General features: G+C 34.4%; 1 protein-coding gene across 4 annotated transcripts in view; it reads left to right on the forward strand.

The window, feature by feature from the left end:
* Nucleotides 1-23,227, forward strand: part of LOC145267124 (uncharacterized) — an 81,952-nt gene extending 58,725 nt beyond the window's left edge. For all 4 annotated transcript variants that reach the window (XM_080123156.1, XM_080123158.1, XM_080123157.1 and 1 more), the window contains 4 exons: nt 4,015-4,065; nt 4,488-4,595; nt 10,642-10,773; nt 22,223-23,227. In XM_080123156.1, coding sequence (XP_079979282.1) covers nt 4,015-4,065; nt 4,488-4,595; nt 10,642-10,773; nt 22,223-22,436 — 505 coding nt within the window. In that variant the 3' untranslated portion in view covers nt 22,437-23,227. The remainder of the gene's footprint in view (nt 1-4,014; nt 4,066-4,487; nt 4,596-10,641; nt 10,774-22,222) is intronic.
* Nucleotides 23,228-23,758: the final 531 nt, after the last annotated feature.

Here is a 23,758-nt window from a genome sequence, read left to right on the forward strand (position 1 = left end):
ACACCAAACCTAAGGAAATATGGAACAAAATTACTGGGAAATACACTAAACAAGCTAATAAACATCTCATCCATCACAATGTCAAAATCACTAACAAAGAAAAAATAGCTGAAATCTTAGCAGAAAACTTTGCCAAAAACTCCTCACCAACTAATAGGAACAAAGAATTCCAAGTCCTCAAAAACCAAGCAGAACAACAACAAATCCGCTTCCATTCAGACAACACTGAATACTACAATCAAATCCTTACTATGTACGAATTAGAAGAATCTCTCAAAAACATCCATAATTCAACAGCCGGACCAGATGAAATCCCCTATGTCTTCCTAAAAGAATTGCCAATGAAATCAAAAGAATACCTCCTCAAAATTTTCAATGATATCTGGATCAATTAAAAATTCCCTGACACTTGGAAACATGCCATTATAATTCCCATACCTAAACCTTCAAAAGACCCCTCAGATCCAATAAACTACCGTCCCATTGCACTTACTAGTTGCATCTGCAAAACCCTCGAGCGAATGATCAATAGAAGACTATCCTGATATCTAGAAAGAAATCACCTAATCTCTGAACACCAAGCAGGCTTCCAAAAGGGCAGAAGCCCTATTGACCATATCATAAATTTGGAAACCTATATTAGAGAAGCTTTCATCCTCAAAGAACATGTGGTAACAGTTTTCTTTGACATAGAAAAAGCTTTTGATACCACTTGGAAGTATGGAATATTAAAAGACCTGAATGAACTAGGTTTAAGAGGCAGAATGCCAACATTTATCAAAAACTATCTGAGTGACAAAACCTTCCAAGTAAGACTCGGAAACATCTTATCAAAGTCTCAAAAACAAGAATTGGGAGTTCCCCAAGGTGGAATTCTTTCAGTTACACTCTTTAATGTGAAAATAAACAATATAGTTAATAACATAAACTTCGGAACAAACTATGCCATCTATGTTGACGATCTCATGATTAGTTTTAAGGCCAAACATATGAACACTATTGAACGACACCTACAATTATGCATCAACAAAATTACTAGCTGGGCTACCAAAAATGGCTTCAGCTTTTCTCAAAAACAAAAACAAAATGTGTTCACTTCTGCCAACATAGAAAAATGCATCCTGACCCTGAGCTAAAAATTAACAATAATAGACTAACAGTTACGGATCAATACAAGTATCTTGGAATCACCTTTGACAAAAAACTCACCTTCATACCCCACATTAAATACTTAAGGAAAGAATGCAACTTGTGAGAACCATAGCTCATACAAACTGGGGAGCTGATTGCAAAACAATTCTAAAACTCTATCAAACACTGATAAGATCAAAGTTGGACTATGGCTGCTTTATCTACGGTACAACAAGAAAATCCTACATTAAAGAACTGAACACAATTCATCACCAAGGACTCCGACTAGCACTTGGAGCGTTTCCCACTAAACCAGTCGAGAGTCTTTATGCAGAAGCGAATGAACCTACACTTGAAATGAGACGGACAAAATTAGCCCTACAATACTATACAAAACTTGCATCTAACACTTCGAGCCCTATATACCAGAGTGTCTCTCACCCCAAACACCAAATCCTATTCCAAAGAAAGGAAAAAGCAATCAAGCCTTATGGTCTCCGTATGAAAGAAATAAAAAACGAAGCCAAAATTAACATCTCGCAAATCCACAAAGCTTCTACACTCAAACATCCACCCTGGCTTTCCAAAACTGCTATAAACCCACCCAAACATCCAAACCACTCTCCTATACTATTAGATCTCTCTAAACACCCCAAATCGAACACAATCAAATCCATCTATATGGAAAAAATACATGACTATCCGGACTATGAACACATACTGACAGAGCTAAAACCAAAGAAAAAGTCGGAAGCTCTGCTATTTATCGGCAAAGAAAAATCCAAAAACGTCTACCTGATAGGTCTTCCATCTTTAGTGCTGAAGCCTCAGCAATAAACCTGGCCCTTAATATTATAAGTGCTAATCAAGCAAACAAGTTTATAATATTTTCGGACTCTTTATCAGTTCTAACTTCATTAAAAGAAAAGAACATTTGCAATCCGCTAATAACTAATCTATTAAACAAACTCGATTTTCTTCATACTCAAAAACAAATCATCCTATGCTGGATCCCAAGCCATATTGGCATCCTAGGGAACACAAAAGCTGACCTAACTGCTAAAGAGTCACTAAACTTGGAAATCTCCAACATAAAAATCCCCTACACTGACTTTAAACCAACCATAAACCTGTATAGCAAATAAAGCAAAACAAAATGGCAACAACAATGGAACACTTATACAAAAAACAAGCTACAAGAAATCAAACCTACACTTGGAGAATGGAATCCCAAATCTAAACTAAACCGAAGAGAAGTAATCATTACAAGATTAAGAACAGGGCATACAAATATCACCCACTCATTCCTATTAAAAGGAGAAAATCCACCTGAATGCTTACCTTGCCAAGAAAACTACACCATTAAACATTTTTTAATTAACTGCATTGACCTAGCCCCCCCCCCCTACGCCAAAAACACTACAGCATTAACAATATTAAAGATCTCTTTGAAAAAATAAATGAATAAACAATTCTAAATTACTTGAAAGAGGTAAACCTCTCCTCCAAAGTATAAATCTACCAAAAAAAAAAAAAAAAAAAAAATTTTTCAACCCAAATCTCTTACAGACCTTCCTCCAATCTTACCTTGACGTACTGGAAAATAAAGAACACCTACCTTACTAAGACATCCAAAAAAAAAAAAAAAAAAATGAACTTATTTGGCCTTAAATGACCATGCAGGATAGGCCAATAAACTGAACAAACAAACAAACAATATTGCTATTTTGGATGTAAGGCAAACTATCCTTGCGAAAAGAAGGAAAAACAGGTCTCGTAGTGTATAACAAACGCAAGGATAGAAGCAGTCATAAATACTTCTGCGAATCTGTTTGGATAGTCTATTACTCTTATCCCCAATACACGGTAGTTTTGAACAAACCGGACATTTCAAAGGTCCAAACTTTTTGGGGGAATTAAAATCCGCAACCTTTTTAAAAATACAGTCATCAATAAGGTCAACAGGATAACCATTATCGATGAATATTTCCCTGATCTTATCGAGTTCGGCATCTAATCTATTCGGCAAACAAATCATGGGGGCGCTATGTACCAAAGTATTAAGCCAACCTTACGTGATTTTGGTACAAAAGACAACCAGTTCACATATAGGCCAGTAAATGTCGGCTTCCTATGAACTGTAGTGAGACCCCCTCCCCTTTGAACATTCGACAAGAATATCCAAGAAGGGAAGCGAATTGTCCTTTTCACTTTCCATAGTGAACTTTAGAGCCCCATGCAAAGAATTCAACCTATTAAAAAAATATATATATATATATATATATATATATATATATATATATATATAGAGAGAGAGAGAGATAAACTTACCAAAATCCAAACTTATGAAGCCTTGATTAAAATTATTTTTAAAAAAATAGATTACTGGAGTGCCATCAGCTATAATTGAAACAGAAACCAAAACTTATGAAGAATTCTTTATTACAAGAAATGGAAATTCATAACAATTAAACGACTCGGCTGTAAGCATGACACAAAAAAAATAACACATCTAACACACTTGCATAGCCCTAGATCTAAGACTATATGACATCTTTATAATCAAACTCCTGCCTACCTCTCTTTCCCCTTTCCCACATTCAGTTCACATTGACTCAAATCAACCTGTAAAAAAAACCAACTAATTTCAAAGATATAACTTGAAAAATATTAAGTTTTATGAAAGTTTTGCTGTTTTTACCCATGTTCTACTTTAATGTCAGAAATCTATTAGATATATAAATATCTCAAATCAAATTATTTTATTGCTTTTCCAAATATATAATATTCTTTGTTAAAGATGAATGACAGCGCATTTTTTTTTTTTTTTTTTTTTTAAATAAAACTGATTTTATTTTCCTGTATTTCGTTTCACTTTTTCAGATATTGTCGGAAACTTGAACTGGATAAAAAAGCAAATAAGGAAGGACATGTGTAAGTGTTTCTTTGTTTCCCCTCCAGAAAATCTCAAGACTTTTTTAAGACTTATGAATATTCATAAATCTTTCAGGATCTGAAGGGATGGAGATATATAAAAAAAAAAAAAAAATGAACTTTTGAGTCAATTCAAATGAAGTTAACTTTAATACTGTAAGAAATTTCATATTTAAATTAAGTAAATAAAGTATTGGTTAATCAGTACGATAAAAAAAAAAAATATGCAATTTGTCTTTCGGAAACATTTAAAATTTGAATATTATGATCATGAATTTCTCAGTATCTGATTTCTGAAGTAAATGGCATTTTGTACCCAAATTCAACATTGTTTTCACTGGAATTTTAATTGTTAAAGAAATGCAATGGAAAAATGATATTGTCATAATTTTTATAGTACATATGTTTTAATTTTTGTTTAGTTTGGAAGAAGTTGAAATGGATCCAAATACGTTAATGCGAAGACAAAAAGATATCGATTATGGCAAAAATACAATTGGATATGATAACTTTACCAAATTGATACCAAAGTAAGTATTTTACCATTTTTTTGTGGATTCATAAACAAAACTGAATGTTTACAAAATATTTGTTTCATACAAAAAAAAATAATTTTCTTTTGTTCATATACCATTATTTCCACTCCACCTAGAATTTAATTACCACAACAGATACTACACTTTGATCTTAGCCAAAAGGCCAAGTAAGCGTAATATAGTTTTTTTTACCAGGCATTACCTCCTCCAAAAATAAAAAAAATACAAAATAACTGGCACAGCATATATTTTAAGAGGTGGGGAGGAGAATATGGAGTAAGCCCTGGTAATGGCTGAAGCAGCAGTTTATGGTCTCGAAAATACTTTATTTCATATATATTTTAAAAGGAGTAGGAATACGGAGTCAGGCTCGGAAACGGCTGAAGCAGTTTAGTGTCTCAAAATTACTTTATCTAATATTAAAAACTGAAACAGTCTACGATTTAGACATTACATTATTTCCTGTATGCTTTTAAAACAGTGAGGTGGGGGATATAAAATCAGTCCAGAAAATGACCAAAACCGTTTACAAGTTAAACATTACTGCATTTCATTCATATAGCAATACACATGAAAAAATTGAAATAGCTTGAAATATTTCGATATTGGTATGCATAGAAAGAGCTTGATGAGCTAAGAAAGAATCTTTTTAAATTTTTAAAATCTGATTAAAATTAAGGAAGTTATGGCTATTTTTGTGCCTCACACGTTTGGATATTTTTCCCTCTTTAAGACCATATGTGTTTCGTCACATTTTTTACACTACTTTTTCAGTAAAAATGTCATATCTTTGTTAAAACACAAGACTAAGAAATGAAATTTACCATATAAGTGTATTTTTGTACAAGGAATCGGAATATGCAACTGAAAATCTCCCAAAGTTTATGGTTTCCAAATAATCTGCAGTAAATGTGCATAAATATGCAGCAATTCCTTAAAAATGCCATGTATCCATAAACAGAAAAGAAGTTGGAGAACTCAAAGTTGAATTGTAATGTGCTTTATGTACAAAAAACTTAAATCTAAACATAAGACCATTTAAAAATGAATATATTGCAATATTTCTTTGGTATTATTGTAGATTAACACCTTCTGTTTAACCCCACTCAACTCCTTCTGACCACCCCTCCAAAATGTGATTCTACCTTTTTAGGAAATTATGTATAAAATGCCATGAAAAACTTTAATGAAAGATAAACAAATTATTTTAGAATTGAATGTAAAATAATTTCCTATTACAGGTCATTCTAGCATTTTAGGACAGTTAACTGTTTTTTTTTTTTTTTTTTTCTATGGGAAAATATGCATGCTTTTTAAGATGATTATGTGTAGTTTTAAGAGGGTTTCTATGCAATGTGAATATGGGGAGGGTTGCCATTCGGACTTTGAATTAATTGTAGAGCTAAGGAAAATTATGTGTGAACATACTGAAAACTTGACAGAGACAAAACTAACAAAAACAATATTAGAGGGGGGAGAGGTTAGTTTCACAAAAATTTAATGTAAAATAATTCACCATTTCCTGGCCATTCTAGCATTTTAGGACAGTTAACCAATTTATTTTGATGTGTATTTTTCTTTAAGGAAGGGTCTATTTTTTGTTGGGGGGGGGGGGCTTTCCACTCGAACTTAGTGTTATTGTTAGGGTTAAAGAGTGTTTTAGGAGGAGACTTGCTGCACATAATTTGGATTAGAGGTGAAGTTAAGAGAGCTTTTTTTCAAAGAGAGCGTTCAAAAATTTGTTGATTTCTATTTTCGAGGTTGAAGGTGTTAATTCCATAGGCCGTTTATACTACGCTGGAGCAGGTTGTAAAAATATCTTTCGCTTAATAAGTAGAAAAAAAAATAACGAAATAAAAAGCTTCCTAATTGTAGTTTGATGTGTTTTCTAACTGCTTTTAAAATTTCAAGAATACTGATATAGATTTTGAGGGTTGGTATTACTATACACATAGATTCGAAAAAGTTGTCAAAAAAAACAAATATATAACAAATAAATGTTATCAAAAGCAAGTTACTTTTCTACCTAACTGGATAATTTTTTAGTGTTTTTATTTAATGTAACATGTTTATTCAGCTTGAAAACAGTGTTTACCAATGTTTTGGAAAATTTAAAATGGCGCCCGACTCTCTTGAAACGGTAAGTTTGGGGAAAAGAATTAAAAAATAAAAAAGTAGACAAAATACTGCTAGAAACTCGCTCAATATGTTACCGTGACTTAGGCTGACATATATTCGGTGAGTTTTTAACAGTATTTTGTATAGTTTTTTTTTTTTTTTTTTTTTTAACTCCTTTTCTCAAACTTACCGTGTCAAAGAGAGTCGGGCCGGGTGCCATTTTTAATTTTCCAATACATCGGTAAACACTGTACGTTTTTCGAGCTGAATAAACATGTTACATTAAATAAAAACACTAGAAAATTATCCAGTTAGGTAGAAAAGTAACTTATCTTGCCTTTGATAACATTTGTTATATATTTGTTTTTTGACAACTTTTTCGAATCTATGTATAAACGAGATTTTGATACTTATTTTGATTTTGAAAAAAAACATTTGTGGCTGTTCGCAGTAAAACATTGTTTTAATTCGTTGTTCAAAACTAATTTAAAGAATGCAAGCTATATATCTACAAAAGTTTATTTTGTTTTTTTAACCATGTTTTTAAATTTGACAAGCAATGTGAGAAATTGCAACAGATTCATAATGCCGAATTGGTTGGGATTGTTATTATACATTCTGAAAACCGAATAGTTCTAAACTAATGTTATTCTGATAACAAAATAGCTCTCATTAAACATATAAGAACATTTATATTCATATTTTCATGTTTTTCTTAATTCGTTCTTGAATAAAAATTAAAGAACGCGTGTTGTTTATACACTGATTCTACAGGCTGGAGCTGCTGCTACTTCTAGTAATACTAACTTCATTTGACCAAATTCGAGAAATAGAAACAATTTTTTTTTTCGGGTAGGTCCTTTTAAATTATCAATTACCGCGGTCCTACTCAACATAAAATAATACTTTTAATTGATAAAGATAGTAAAAAGATTGATTTACTTACTACTGGGTGTCCGAAGAATTTTTTTTTCAAAATGTTCGATACTCGTCATATTAAAGTCTTATTTTTAACATGACAAAAAAAGAAATGGTCAAAAATATTTCGGACACTTGACAGTATTAAGATTAACACCTCTTCTGATTGGTTTCCAAATTTCATGACGAAATTCTTCATACAATCACGGTACGGACCTTTAGAAAACGGGGGGGGGGTCATTACAAAGCCTTACCGAAAACGCCATTTTATGACGTTCCCATTTTTATCACTTTATTTGCTTAAAACTCTTAAAATATATAATGTACATTCATATTTATTAATTCATTTGAAAGTATATTCATTTCCGAACAAAACAGTAGTAATTTGAAGACTTGAAGTGCTTTGGTTTAAAAAATATGGCTATTTTAGTAGAACTACCTTGAAATCTGTGATTATCCAAAGCGTTTTTTCGTCGGTGTGTATTACTAATTCATATTTTTAACAGTGGCGTGAGGCTTAGTGTCAGTCCCGGAAATGGCTGCAGCATTTTACATTTTAGACATTAATTTATTAACATTTATAACAGTGTGGTGGGGGATAAGCAGTCAGTGCCGAAAATGGTTGAAACCGTTTACGATTTACAGATTACTTTATTTCATGTATATTTTTAATAGATTATTACATAGTTATTATTTGGGGGGGGGGGGGTAATGTGGGTTAAAATTATGAAAAATGATTGTCTAAATTAGTAACATATCCAAGAATTATGAAAATTAATGCGATGTGAGTTAATTGATTGGTCTGTTTGTAATGAAGCCCAGACAATTTATCAGTTTCTGTAGGTGATCAATATTTTTCTGGGAATGACGTCACAGTTGTAGTGGTGAGTAGAAAGACACATGATTATGTTGCTTTTTAACGTGCTCTGGAGTTCTCTATGAATTAACAAACCTTCAGTTTTGGGGTGGGGCTGGAGAGAGTAATGTCCATTTTGGGGTGGTGCAATCTCCCAGTGTCATATTCCAAATATATGGAATAACTATGGAATGACATCATTTCTCTTACTAATGTGTTGTTGGCAGTTGTCGTAGTAGGAACTATATTGATATTGAAAATTGTGGTAAAGTAAAAGTTGCTTAATGATTATTCGCATCAATGCATTTATGTAATTATTTGGAAAACCTGCTGAGTTATGGTCAAGAAATGTTATAATTTCACTTAAAATGATGCTTTCAGTAGTAGGGAGGGAAAGAACACAGTAATGTGGAATTTTGTAGTGAAGTAAGGGTTGCCTAATCACAAAGCTTCTCAACATATTTGTTTATTTGTGAAAGCCAGCTGAGTAATCTGAAAATGACGTCTTTTTTCCAAAAAATTTTGATTGTCGGTAGTGGTGAAAAAATGAAACAGAATAATGTAGAATTTGATAATGGAGCAAGGGTTGTCTAATCACTAAACTTTGTCAATGTATTTATGCATTCATTTTAAAATCCTGCTAAGACATCTTCCAAAACTGACAATTTATCTTGAAATAATAGTGCCAATAGTGAGGGAGGAAAGAAACGCAGTAATGTTGAAATTTATGATGAAGCAAGTGTTCCGAACACATTAACCAACACAATGTATTTATGTATTAATTTGGAAATCCTAATTATCCATCTTTTAAAAAATTATTTGAATTTTCTTAAATTCATGGTAGCCTTGGTAGAAAGAGAAATTATTTCATATATGTTGTACAATACCTGTTGAAAGTATGTGAAATTGTTTCATATATGTATATAAATTACCCGTCCGACAGTAGGTAAACATATTTTAAATATGTTGTAAATTACCTGTCCCAAACAGGTACAATTATTTCATATACATTCTGTAAATTACCTGTCCTAGGGAAGGTACAATTATTTCATATGTGTAATAGCTGTCCTAGTGTAGGTAAAATATTCTTTTGCTCGAAATAGCAAATGATACATACACATTAAAAATTCGTCTCTTCAAAGAATAACAATTATATTCAAAATCAACTTCAATTTTCTCATTGTTTATATGGTCCCGAGCAACATTGGGTAGCCCAGCTAGTATAATATATATATATATATAAATTTATATTAGTTTAAAGTTTACCATTGCGTATAAACTGTTTAATTGCCATATATATTTTCATAGCGCGCGACACTCTCTCTCTCATATCCCCCACCACACTGTTATAAATGTTAATAATAATATATATATATATATATTATTATTATTATTATTATATACTATAATAATTAAATACCTACATTTTCATTCTTTCGGGAATCTTCAGTGCAGGGGGTTACGATTAACCCCAGTCGATAGATTCGAACCCGGCAACACAAGCCATCTCTGGCTTAATTTTCAAAGACCATATCCATTCGGCTACCATTAACCGCGTGAAATAACATTGAATTTAAACATTTTTATTTTTAAGTGTTTTTTACGTCAGACAGAGTGATCTAATTATACAATGATCTATGCAAGTGTTCAACGATAAGAAACTAGTTTCTTGAAGGAGCTGACATAATTATTTACTATAATAATTAAATACACTACAGACACTAGTGTTTCATCCTTTCGAGAATCTTCATTTAGCTTTGTAAGTGTAAAAATGTGAGGATTTGTCGTTTTAACACACTTGGGCATCAGTTCACTTTTTTTAATTTTAAAAAAAAAAAAAAAAAAAAATCGTATTTTCACTTAGCCTCAATGCCTTTTGGTTGAAATTCACACTTAAAACATTAAAGAAAGTTGGCTGGACTTTATTTCTCTCCCCAAATACTTCTCACGTGGAAATCATGACCCGATTAAGAAATTCTGATTTTTTTTTTTTTTTTTTTTTTTTTTCTCTCTCCCCTCTCTCCCTCTTGCTACTCACATTCTTGCATGTCATCTCTATTATAATAATGTATTTTATTTTTCAATTATTTGCAAATAGTTGCTCTTCAAGTTTCCATATCTAGTTTTTATGACATTGTTCATTTTCAGGCCAAAGCGTAAAAAGAATCATCCAAAAACACCAAATAAATATCAAAAATGCAGTCGAAGGTCATGGGATGGACAAATGAAAAACTGGCGTATCTTACTTCATCAATTTGACAATATTAATAATATACCACGGTAAGTAGTATTTACTGCATATCGTTAAAAGAATTGTTCCATCTATCTTCTATTATATAAATCTCAATTGTGTGCGTGCTTGTCTACTAAAAACTCTTGTCATCTCCGCATCAAACAGGCACAAGTATTTTACCGTTGGAAAGAGTGATTTCTTGAACACATGATGGGGGGGGGGGTCAGTGAGCCTTTGCTTTTTAACAATGTTTGCAAACCACACCTGAGCAACTCATCGTTTCTTTCATTTTAAAAAGCTAAATGTCATAACATCTGTGTCATTGTAGTCTGGTGAATAACATGCTTTTATTCTTTGTGAGTTCGCGTCCTTTTCTTTTTGTGTTTTCGTCTGTTTTACACCATGATGCAGCATTTTTGTTTTTTTATCATCTTTTGTTTTTCAAATTAAAGTGCACTAACCCTCCACCCCTTTCTTCTATTTATTCATGACCGGAAATTCGATATGTCTGTTTATCTCTTTCTTTTTTCTTTTATCAATTCCATTGTGAGCAACATTGATAAATTTTCTTGGAAATACACTTCTACCCCCAACCCCATATCTGCATTTTTAAGAGGTAGCAGTACTTAATCACTTCCCCACCAGACTTTTTGGCAGTTTTCATTCAATCAATCAGATTATGGAATGGGGGAAGGTCTGTTACTTTGAGGGTAGTTTTCTCAGCATGGTCTGTAATGTTGCACAATCAAAAAATCTACTTAAATATATTTCAATTATAAAAATTTTTTTTTTTTTTTTTTAAATGTGATATTTCAATTATAAAAAAAAAAATTTTATAATTGAAATATATAATCATAAAATCATATAATCATAAAATCTACTTAAATATGATATTTCAATTATTAAAAAAAAAAAAATTTATAATTGAAATATATATATTTTTTTATATATATATATTTCAATTATATATATTTCAATTATAAATTTTTTTTATATATATAATTGAAATATATATATAAAAAAAAATATATTTCAATTATAAATTATTATTTTTTTTTTTTTTTTTTAATTGAAATATCATATTTAAGTAGATTTTATGATTGTGCAACATTACAGACCATGCTGAGAAAACTACCCTCAAAGTAACAGACCTTCCCCCATTCCATAATCTGATTGATTGAATGGAAACTGCCAAAAAGTCTGGTGGGGAAGTGATTAAGTACTGCTACCTCTTAAAAATGCAGATATGGGGTTGGGGGTAGAACTGTATTTCCAAGAAAATTTTATCAATGTTGCTCACAATGGAATTGATATATATAATAATGATGAAAAATTGCTCAATGTCCTTAGTATAGCAAATGTGTCCAAACAGAACTTTCTTCTATTTGTGGACCCAGTCAACTCTGGGTATCCCTGCTAGTTGCATATTAAAACTGTTTTTTTCTCTCACACACACACACCTTCAGTGTCTTGTGAATATCATTATTGAAACTGAATTATAGCAACCGATTAAGATTTGCTGGATTAAAATTTTGAACATTTTCCTGCAATTATTTTGATCAAAATTGAAAGAATCATTTCTAGTGGTCGTTTCTGTCACTGATTATGCCCACCTGTCTTTTTAACATTGGTTTTTCATGACTTCTTCAAATGTAACTTTGCAATATGTTTGATCTTGGTAATATTTCATTTTTAATTCATTGTTGGAAAATCGTCCCTCATTTCAGCTATAATTCTAGCTGATTGGTTTTGTGAGAAAATTATTTTTCTCTTTTATTCATGCTTTTGTATTTTTCTTATATGATTTTAGAATTATCAAGTTCATCGTTTTTAGGGTTTTTTTTTTTTTTTTTTTTTTTATCAGACTACCATTGCCATAATTTTAATCTTCGCAAAGTTTTTTTTTTTTTTTTTTTTTTACTACCAATCAAATCTTAAATATTCAATAGTTTTCATGGAAAAAAAAAAACCTTTATTATTTATAAATTCATTTACTTAATTTTTGAAACTTTTACATTCATCTGTTCTGACAAGGTTTTTAAAAACTAATTTTAAAATCTGTCCCCAAAATAATCAAGAAATTGTCTGCCAAAATTAAAATGTTATTTTGAAAATATGAATTCTAGTTCTAAACCTGGTGCTACCAGATCAAGCTGCCTTCTGAGACAAAATGCACCTACATCGATTTCTGTTTTTGTTTTCTATTCTCTTTTGTAAAACTTATGTTCTACAAAAATAAAAACAAAATCAACAGCCCCTCTCCCTTCTCTCCTCCTTTCTTTTTCCTTCCCTACTTCCCGGTCCTAGATATGACCTTAAACTATATCTGATGAGGCCCCAGTTTGCAGGCTTTGGGTAGCGTGGAGCCACCCTTTAATTGCCATTGCTCCCAGGTCCACTCTGACCCGGAGTGGTAGTACCTGTTAGGATCCCAACTATGGGTTAAATAAAAAACAAACCAAAAATAAATAAATAATAATAAATACATTCTATTAAAAAATTATTCTTCAAAATTTGATCAGATTCTACTGGACCCTGTCGGCAGGGCATCAGAGTATGCCGACTACCCCCCTGCAGAGAGTAGAAGTCCCTCAATGAGGCTACCTGTTGGCCATAGGTAGCGACCCGTAATACTCTTAGGACAGGATCCTAGTGGTTGAGAGATTTGGCGGTCAGGATTTAGTACCCCCACTTCCCAACACACCACTTTGGCCCTTACTGGGCTAGACGGGCAGTCGGACCAATCCGACCAATCGGCTGATCACGTCAAGCCCCACCATATATCGCCCACCCCATAGACCTATTATCAACACAATATGCCTATCCCTTCCCCATAAATAACATCTACTCCCTAATATATGGTGGAAAGCGGTGGCTGAGGGTCAATCGACTAAGTGAAATATCTATGACATGGCTGCAAACCCTTTAAATTACTTTGTATCCCAAAGTAACATCAAAGGAAAACAGGTACTCATAAATGATATCACATAAATCGAGTATATCACCTTTGTATCCTTGTTGAGCCTAGGCGAATGCCCCACCCCCCAGATGTAAAAAGAATAAAAATAAAACGAAATGCAGAAACTATATGGACAAATACATATATACTCTCCTTTGACTCCACAACCCCCCCCCCCCCCCCCCCCCAGTGAGATTAAAATCGGATACCTAAAAGTGAACGTTGAAAAATACATCCCAAACCCTCTAAGGTGCTACAATTGTCAACAATTTGGACATCACCAATCCAAATGCACCAAATCGCACATCTGTGTAAGATGTGGTGAAAACTCAAAACATAGTGACTGCAAAAAAGACCCCAAATGCTCAAACTGTAAGGAAAACCATTCAGCTGACTTCAAAGGATGCAAAACATGGCAAAAAGAAATAACAACAATAAAGTACACAAAAAATATAACCTTCCCAGAAGCCAGGAAAATTATGAACGCAAGATGGAGAGTAGATAATACAGTGGATGTGTTATCGGCAGCTCCAGTAACTCTCGCTTCTCCTATTTTGTCATTCAGTCCTCATTCAATGAGTGATTTTTCTGACAAAGGGTGAAGAAAAAGCTGCTTAAAGGTCGGTAGTACTTGGTGACCAGTAGTCTGAGATGTCGGAAATTTTTCTGTCTCTGTCTGTCCTTGTGGCCATGTCACTAGTAAGGGTGCTGGAGGTAAACGTTTGTCTGGGCTGACGTTATCCGCCTGATAGTCAGGGGCCCAAACCTTGGATTAACCACTAAGGAGGCTGTCCTATCAGCAGGCACAAAGTACTGGGACTGCTGTATTGCCATTTGGTGAGTGGATCTGGACCATGCAGTAGTCTCTGGTGGGGCCTCTCGATGCCATACTAGTGGGTAATTGTTACGGCTTTACCTTTTTGTGTGCTACAAAAAAAAAAAAAAAAAAATTCCTGTCTTTTTCTCTCTTACTTTCCCTCTCTGTACTGCTCTAACCAAGTATGCCGACCTATTCCACAAATCCCCAAACCTCAACATGAAATATATCCAGAATAAAAACTCGATTAAACCTAGAACCCCATCTTTCAACGTAGACCCCTACTACCAGGTCTCCTTCTCCAACATCAGGGCTCTACGTTCCAACCTTCCAGAGGTTGAAACCCAATTACAGGAGACGAAACCGGACATATTATTTCTAAGTGAAACTGGAATAGGACCGACCACTACCCTAGACGAGTTCATAATTAACGGATACTCAAATTTAACAGCTAAATCTGACCCCCAAGATCGCCATGGGCATGGAATATGTGCCTACATTAAGGATGGCTTCGCGTGTGGCAGGGATATCTCTAGAGAAGATCCTAATTTACCCTATATGTGCTTCAGGGTTGCACTTGCTAACACCACTGCATTTATATTTGCCCTCTATAGGCCCCACAACAGCGGAGTTACTATCTTTAAGAGCATATCTGAGAAAATTGACCACATACTGTCTTCACATCCCTCGGCTAACATCCACATATGTGGTGATTTCAACGTCTATAACGTGGAATGGCTGACCCATTCAAATAAGACAGATGACGAGGGAAGGTTTTGTCATGATTTTGCCATTGCTTATGACCTCACTCAGATTATTTGCGAACCCACCCGTGTGCCCGATACACCCAGTCAATATGCAAGCCTCTTAGACCTTTTCTCTCAATTTCCCCTGAGCTATGTTCATGTTCTGTTCATTCTCCTCTAGGATCCTCCGACCACTCCGTCGTATCAGTTAAGATAAAAACGAAATGTAAGAAGCCCCCAGACGTACCCCTCCACTGTACTGTATACCGATACTCTATGGCTGACTGGGATAGCTTCCATACATTCATATCTGATTTACCTCTGCACTCCATGTTTAAAAAGGATGTGTCCTCTATAGTATCAGATCTGACCGAATGGTTAATTGTAGGCATAGATCAATTCATACCATCTAAAAAATTTCAACAAAAACCTAACAGCCAGCCATGGTTCTCACAGATATAGAGTGGGGGAAATTTTTCAGTGGATTCAGCTAGACGGGTGTTTTTCGTGAAAGATTGGCGAGGGGGGAGAATGTGCTGCTGCTATCGCGCACAGAAATCGCTTTTTCCATAGCTACCAACGTAATAGATGCACTGAAACTAAAGCTGCTTTCAGGTCTGCCAGCAACCACTGTAAAAGAGTAATCAAAAATGCAAGAGAGCTATATGCCCAGTCTGTTAAATCCAAGGTAGCTGATCAGCGGCTTGGATCCCACCAGTTTTGGCAAATAACAAATAGGATCCTGAACAGAAGTGTGCGTTCTATACCAACCATTATCAATGGACCAGATGTCATCTCGTCAGCGTCAGACAAGGCCAAACTATTTGCAAAGAACTTTGCAGCTAATTCTACCCTATGCGACGAAGGCCATCAACTCCCCATATTTCCTCCTATAACACAGAACAAGCTAGGTAACATGCAAATATCCGTGCAGGAGGTCGCCAAACTAATAAAGAACCTAGATTCCAGTAAAGCAACTGGCCCTGATGGCATCTCAATTATAGTGTTAAAAAAGCTTCAACCAGAACTTGCTCCCATACTTACGAAACTATTTAAGCGCTGCCTTAAAGAGAAGTGCTTTCCGACTCCCTGGAAGACCTCTTCAGTTTGCCCTATATTTAAGAATTCAGGTGATAAGTCATCTCCCTCTCAATACAGACCTATAAGTCTCCTGTGTGTTATGAGTAAGTTGCTGGAATCCATATTAAATAGAGAAATAGTCAACCACCTCAGCAGGAATAACCTTCTTAGTGACACACAATATGGTTTCCGCTCTGCAAGATCTACCGCAGATGTGCTGACGGTTATATCCCACAGGATAAGTGAATCTCTTGACAAAGGCTTCCTTTCTAGGGCAATTGCTCTTGACATATGAAAGGCCTTTGACAAGGTATGGCATAAGGGTCTACTTCACAAGATTTCCAGCTACGGTATAACTGGAAATGTTTTCTCGATCATTAAATCATTTCTCTCCCATAGGCTCATAAGAGTAGTGGTCGATGGACAAAAATCGGAGGCCTGCAATATAAATGCTGGAGTCCCCCAGGGGTCAATCCTGGGCCCAACTCTCTTCCTGATCTACATCAGTGACCTCCCTAAACACATACTTAAATCATTCGTTGACATCTATGCTGATGACACAACCATCTACGGCAACACATCAAAGGCTGTAAATGACAAAGTTCTCTCTGATTCTCTCTCCTGATCTTGAGCGCGTGGTTCAGTGGGGGAAGATGTGGCTGGTTACCTTTAATGCATCCAAAACCAAACTCCTATCCTTACATCATCAACGCTCTGATCCCCAGCTGGCATCAATTGTGATGGATGGCTCTCGTCTGGGTGAGGCTCCGTGTTTTGACAAGCTTCTGGGTTTGACCTTTACTCCTGATCTGAAATGGAACACGTACATCAAGTCTGTTGCCAAGGTCGCTGGAAAGATGGTGGGATCCTTCTACCGCTCGAGAAGATATCTCACTACTGATGCAATTCTCTATCTATATAAAAGCCAAGTACGTCCAAGGATGGAATACTGTTGCCATATCTGGGCAGGAGCTGCTAAAAACAGCCTATCCTGCCTTGACAGAGTACAAAATAGACTTCGTGGCTTACTGGGGGATGCCCTTTTCTCTACCCTGCAACCTCTCTCCCACAGAAGAGACGTTGCGAGCCTGTCCTTGTTTTATCGTTATTTCCATGGCAGATGCTCATCTGAACTCCAATCTCTTGTCCCCCCTCGCCAATCTTTCACGAAAAACACCCGTCTAGCTGAATCCACTGAAAAATTTCCCCCACTGTGCCTAAATCAAAACGCGGATTCCATGAACAAAGCTTCTTTCTTAGAACTGCACGCCTGTGGAACTCTGTTCCGTCTGCCTGCTTCCCTCCGGACTACAACTTGGATGTCTTCAAGTCCAATGTTAACAAATTCCTAATGAACCGCCCCCCCTTAAGTAAACACTTCAGCAAATCTCCTCACTAACTTAATGTACTTGCAATAACCCTTATCCCTGAGTGGCTTCCGGGCCTTGATAAGTGGTGATCACTGTGTAAAAAAAAAAAAAAAAAAAAAAAAAAAAAGATACTCAGAAGTAACCAAAAATGCTAAAATAAACACAAATCAAAGTTGTCAAAGCTATACAAAAAATTCTCCAGAAATAAAAACTGAAGAACTATCTCAATTGATAAAAGAGATGAAAGACCTAATGAAAGAAATTAAAACACTAATCCTGAACTCTGGAAATAATCAGTCTACAAAAGAGAGTACAACAAAAAAAACCAGAACCAACAAATCAAAAAACTCAAATTAAATCAAACAAAGAAAAAACTCACCAAATGAAAACCACCTTTACAAACAAATCAAATGAAACAACACGATCACCCAATAAAACGAAAACTAAAGAAAAAACAATTAACAAACCGAGATCTAGATCCCAATCAACTTCAAGAGGAGGAAACAAAATAAGAACACTGGAGGAGATGGAGGTAGAAGACAAAACACTCCCAGACAAATAAAATGACAGACCACAATAAAAAAAACTCAAACTATCATTCAATGGAACTGCCGAGGACTTAAGGCAAACATAAACGACTTGCTACTGTTAATATCTAAACTACGACCTGCTATCATCTGCCTCCAAGAAACATTCCTAAAGACACATGATAACATCACTATAAAAAACTACACCCAATACAATTTTATACACAATACTGGACAGAGGGCCTCCGGAGGTGTATCGATTCTAGTTAGAAACGACATCCCTCAGAGCGAAATAACTCTAGACACCACATTACAAGCAATTGCTGTGAAAACCACTTTATATAAAACTATCAACATTTGCTCCATGTATATCCCACCACATGACCCCATAAATGAAGCCGAAGTCAACAAAATAATAGAACAACTTCCTAAACCATACATCCTACTAGGAGACTTCAACAGCCACAACATCATATGGGGAAGCAATAAAACAAACATAAAAGGTAAAAAAAACTAGAAAATATAATCAACAATAACAATCTGTCCCTCATGAACCAAAACTCCAATACATATCTCCACCCTGCCTCAGGTACATACTCAGCCATTGATTTGTTGCTATGCGACCCAGCCACATGATCGGACTACAGCTGGCAAGTGTATGATGACTCATGTGGTAGCGATCCCTTTCCCATCATACTTGAAAACTCAATCCCGATTGAAGATAACCTCCCCAGATGGAAGCTAAACAAAGCAAATTGGGAGGAATATAAAACCCAATGCAATGCAAAACTAATAGACAAAGATGAACCGGAGAACTCTATGGAACTTTTCACTGATACGTTGATGTCAATAGCTGGGCAATGTATACCCAAAGGCTCCAAATCCAAAAAATATAAAAGACCTTGGTTTAATGAAGATTGCCAAAAGGCGGTAAGATTACGTAAAGCTGCACTGCGAAAACTTAAAAGTCGTCCCACTACCCACAATCTAGACCAATTCAAACAAAACCGAGCAAAAGCCCGTAGAACAATTAAGGAGGCCAAAAGAATGTCATGGAGAGTCTATATCAGCAAACTGAACTCTAACACCAAAACAAAACAAATCTGGAATATGGTTAGAAAGATAGCTGGTAAAAATCAACCAACACCGCTAAAACACCTGTCAAAAGATAATACAAAAATAACCAGCAAAAAGGATATAGTAAATGTACTCGCAAAAACCTTCTCAAAAAAACTCCTCTAGCAAAAATTATAAACCACAATTCAAAAAAATCAAACTAGATGCTGAAAGAAACAAACTAAACTTCAACTCAGACAATGTAGAAGACTACAACAAACCTTTCACCCTATCTGAATTAACCGACGCCATAAACAGTTCACACAACACTGCAACAGGGCCAAATGAGATCCACTACGAGTTCTTGAAACAACTACTTCAAAAATCCTTAATCTACCTCCAAAACATCTTCAATGACATTTGGATCAGGGGTAAACTCCCTGACATATGGAAACAAGCAACATTAGAGAGGGGTACATAAAAACGACCATCTTCTTTGATTTGGAAAAAGCGTACGAGACAACATGGAGATATGGCATTATGAAAGACCTGCACAATCTAGGTCTAAAGGGAAGACTACCCAAACTAATAAAAGATTTTTTATCTGACAGGAACTTTAGGGTCCGTGTGGGATCCACCCTTTCTGACCTCGAAAACCAGGAGGAAGGGGTCCCACAAGGAAGCATACTATCAGTCACTTTTTTTAATATAAAGATTAACAATATTACCAAATGCCCAAGTCCTGGAACCAACTTCTCCCGATATGTCGATGACTTCTTGATCTGTTGTAGATCAAAAAATGTTCAAACAAGTTGCAGCTGAACCTAAACAAAATAAACCGGTGGGCCACAGAAAATGGTCTTAAATTTTCTGAGTCTAAAACGAAGTGCATGTAATATTTAAAAAAATGCACAACGATCCAACCCTCAAACTCGATGGCAAAAAAAATGATATTACTGATCAATATAAATACCTAGGGATCATTTTTGACAAAAAATTGAATTTTATTCCCCATCTGAAATATTTAAAGCAAAAATGCCACAAAGCACTACAATTATTAAGAATTGTCGCTAACACAGACTGGGGAGCAGACCAACAAGCGCTCCTAAAACTATACAGGACTCTAATTCGTTCGAAACTGGACTATGGCTGTTTCATTTATGGGTCAGCAAGGCCTTCCTACATAAATATCCTTGACCCCATTCACCATGAAGGACTAAGACTAATCTTGGGAGCATATAGAACATCCCCCAAAGAAAGCCTATATGCTCACGAACACCCCTAAAGCTCAGACGGGAAAAACTTGGCTTACAATACTACCTGAAACTAAAGTCTTGCCCAACAAACCCCGCTTATCAATGTACCTTTGACCCCAAATATAGGAACCTATTTAACAGGAAAGAAAAAGCCATAAAAACCTTCGGACTTCGAATGGAAACCAGTATAGAAGAATCTCAAATTCCAATAACAAATATCCACCATACTGTAATATCCGAAAACCCACCATGGACTATGAGACAACCAGACGTAATGCTGAACTTAAATGAAAATAAAAAATCAAAAACAAATCCTGCCATATTTCAAGAAGAACTTGAAAATATCAAGCTATGCTACTCTGACTATACATACATATACACAGATGGCTCGAAGGATAACGATAGAGTTGGATGTGCAGCTACCTACAACAATACAAAAATTAGCAAACGACTTCCAAATGAAGCCTCTATATTTAGTGCTGAAACCAGAGCCATAGATTTAGCACTGGATATCATTGCTGAAGAAAACTCAGAAAAATTCATTATATTCTCTGACTCCTTATCCGTTTTAACAGCTATAAAAAATAGAAAACAAGAGAACCCCGTAATTATCAAACTCCTAAACAAAATAAATCTCATTACCGACCAAAAGAAAATAATATTCATCTGGATCCCTAGCCACATGGGAATCGAGGGCAATGAAAGAGCTGATGCTATGGCTAAGGAGGCAATGAAGTTGAATCTTGATGGGTACAGGATCCCATACACGGATATTAGACCCCTGATCAACAGCCATATATTTGGGAAATGGCAAAGTCAATGGAATAAAAATACAGATAACAAATTATACAATATAAAACCCACACTTGGAGAGAGAAGGCAGGATTATCAAAAAACAAACAGAAAACAAAATGTCATTTTAACAAGACTTAGAATAGGTCACACACACTTAACCCATTCCTACCTCCTAAAAGGAGAAACTCAACCCCAATGCATTCCCTGTCAAGTACCACTTACTGTAAAACATTTACTAACTGAATGCACAAATTAGGAAAAAACACTATAAAGAAATAGATCTTCAAATAATCAAATAAAGAAATAGATCTTCAAATAATCTTCAAAGAGAACAACACCAGAAAAATCTTATCTTACATTAAAGAAATAGGACTCTTCCAAAAAAATATAACCCGCAAAAACCTTATATTCTGCAAAAGCATCCTGCAAGACATAACAAAAGTGATAAAATCCACTATAAAACAACCAAACCAAAAACTACAAACTAACGATTGAAAATACAAAGAGCTTCAAGAATAAAAGTCTCCTATAAAATAACTGGATACAACATCAAATACTATCCTCAAAATAACTACATTCAGCATTGAATGGGCCAGAAGGGGTTGAAAGAAAAGGAAAAAAAAAAAAAAAACAGCATTAAATGACCCACAAAGGTTGACATGCTGATTAAATAACCCATCCATCCATCCAGTTCTAAACAGAAAATGCATAATTTGAAAGAGCATCAGAATTTCTTTATCTATGCCTGCTTTTTTATTTTATTGCGAATCCATCAAATGTGTCTACACAATGGAAACCATAAACAAAAGCCAACAACACTTGTCTTTCGAAGAAAAAAAAAACTTGACGTACATTCTTATACTCTAATTTTTGTTTTTCTTCTGTTGCAGGTCCAATTCGGTTGCATCTGTGAATTCATCTGAAACTTCAAGTGTAAATCACAGTGAAGGAACAGTGGGAGAAGCTGAGGAAGATGTTGATTTTGACATCGATATTGATTTGTCTCTTGACTCTCCTCCAACCTCCCCGTGTAAGGCGAGTGTGTCATCTCCCTTGAAGGAATCTTCACAGCATAGTGTGAATGCACCTCTTTCTCCAATCTGATGCCAAAATTACTGAACATTGAATTTGTGTTTTAATTTGTTTTGTTTTTGTTTTTTGTTTTTTTAAACAAACTTTCAGTGAATTGGGCAAAAGTCATTTTTTTTTTTTTTTTTATCATTTGGCTTTACATCTCCATTTTAAAAAAAAAAAAAAAAAAATCTTATGTGATCTCTTACCATTCAATCAAAAAATGAATGTTTCTGATTTAATTAATGTAATCGTATTTTTAATTTTAATCTTATTTATCCCAAATATATAATGTATGATGGCATGATATCTCGGAGATAAACGAAAATAAATTTAATAAATATATATCTCCAATCATTAACAGAATTTCCTCCCACTAAATAACAAGTTCAATATTTTGAGTGAGACTTTGCTGTATTGTATGTTGTACTAAGGTGAAATTTGTGAAAGACATTAGGCGAGTATTTTTCTAAACAATGTGCCACTGTTTTTGTCGCCATCTAGACAACTCAGATATTTCAAATTCTTCTAATTTAATCTTTCTGGATAAAATGCATTAAAAATAAAATTTATGATCAAAAGCTGTATACGTTGTGAGGATATGCATGCGTCTTCATCTGTATAAATTCTTATTTCGGCCTTTAGCACAACCATAATATTGCATCTTATAGTATTTAAACTTTTAACCCTTTTTTCTAACTTTCATAGAAGAAATTGTGGAATCTCTGGTTCCACTAGTTATGAATGAATACATGTCTTTGCCGATGTCATAAAATATGTGAAACCTGACTTTTATATTGAATCATTAAATTCTTATGTCGATATTTTTATTGTTGCTTTTTACTGCATGATATTTATACATTCAAACAAGAGATGGATCATAGTAATGCTTAGTTTAATTTATTTATTAACATAATCTAGATCTTTGCACTTTTCATGTCCCTATAAGCTTTCCAAGTGTTTTATTAGTCATTTCAGTCATATGAATTTAGCCTCGCTTATTTAATAGCATAGTTAACTATAATTTTATTCAAAAACAAATGTAATATAGAAGAAATATACAATTGTAATATAGAAATGAACAACGGTTTGTTTTTGTTTTTGTTTTTTAAGACGTTTATTAAAGCTCTGGTCAGTCCTTGTTAAAGGATGCATTATCTAGAAAATAATGCTGAAAGTGTAATCTTACAAAAAGAATATCCTGATTTTTTTTTTTTTTTTTACCATGTTATATATTTTTTGATGAATTCATTTTCAGTGTAACAATTTAGAATTGAAAGCTTATAAAACAAAAACCAGGTGAATTTAAGAGTATAATTGATAGAAACCTTGAAAGCAAAGTCTCGTCTAATTTA

The sequence above is a fragment of the Euprymna scolopes genome, chromosome 42 (genome assembly GCF_053919585.1).
Source record: "Euprymna scolopes isolate OS-2025 chromosome 42, ASM5391958v1, whole genome shotgun sequence".
NCBI classification, from domain to species: Eukaryota; Metazoa; Mollusca; class Cephalopoda; order Sepiida; family Sepiolidae; genus Euprymna; species Euprymna scolopes.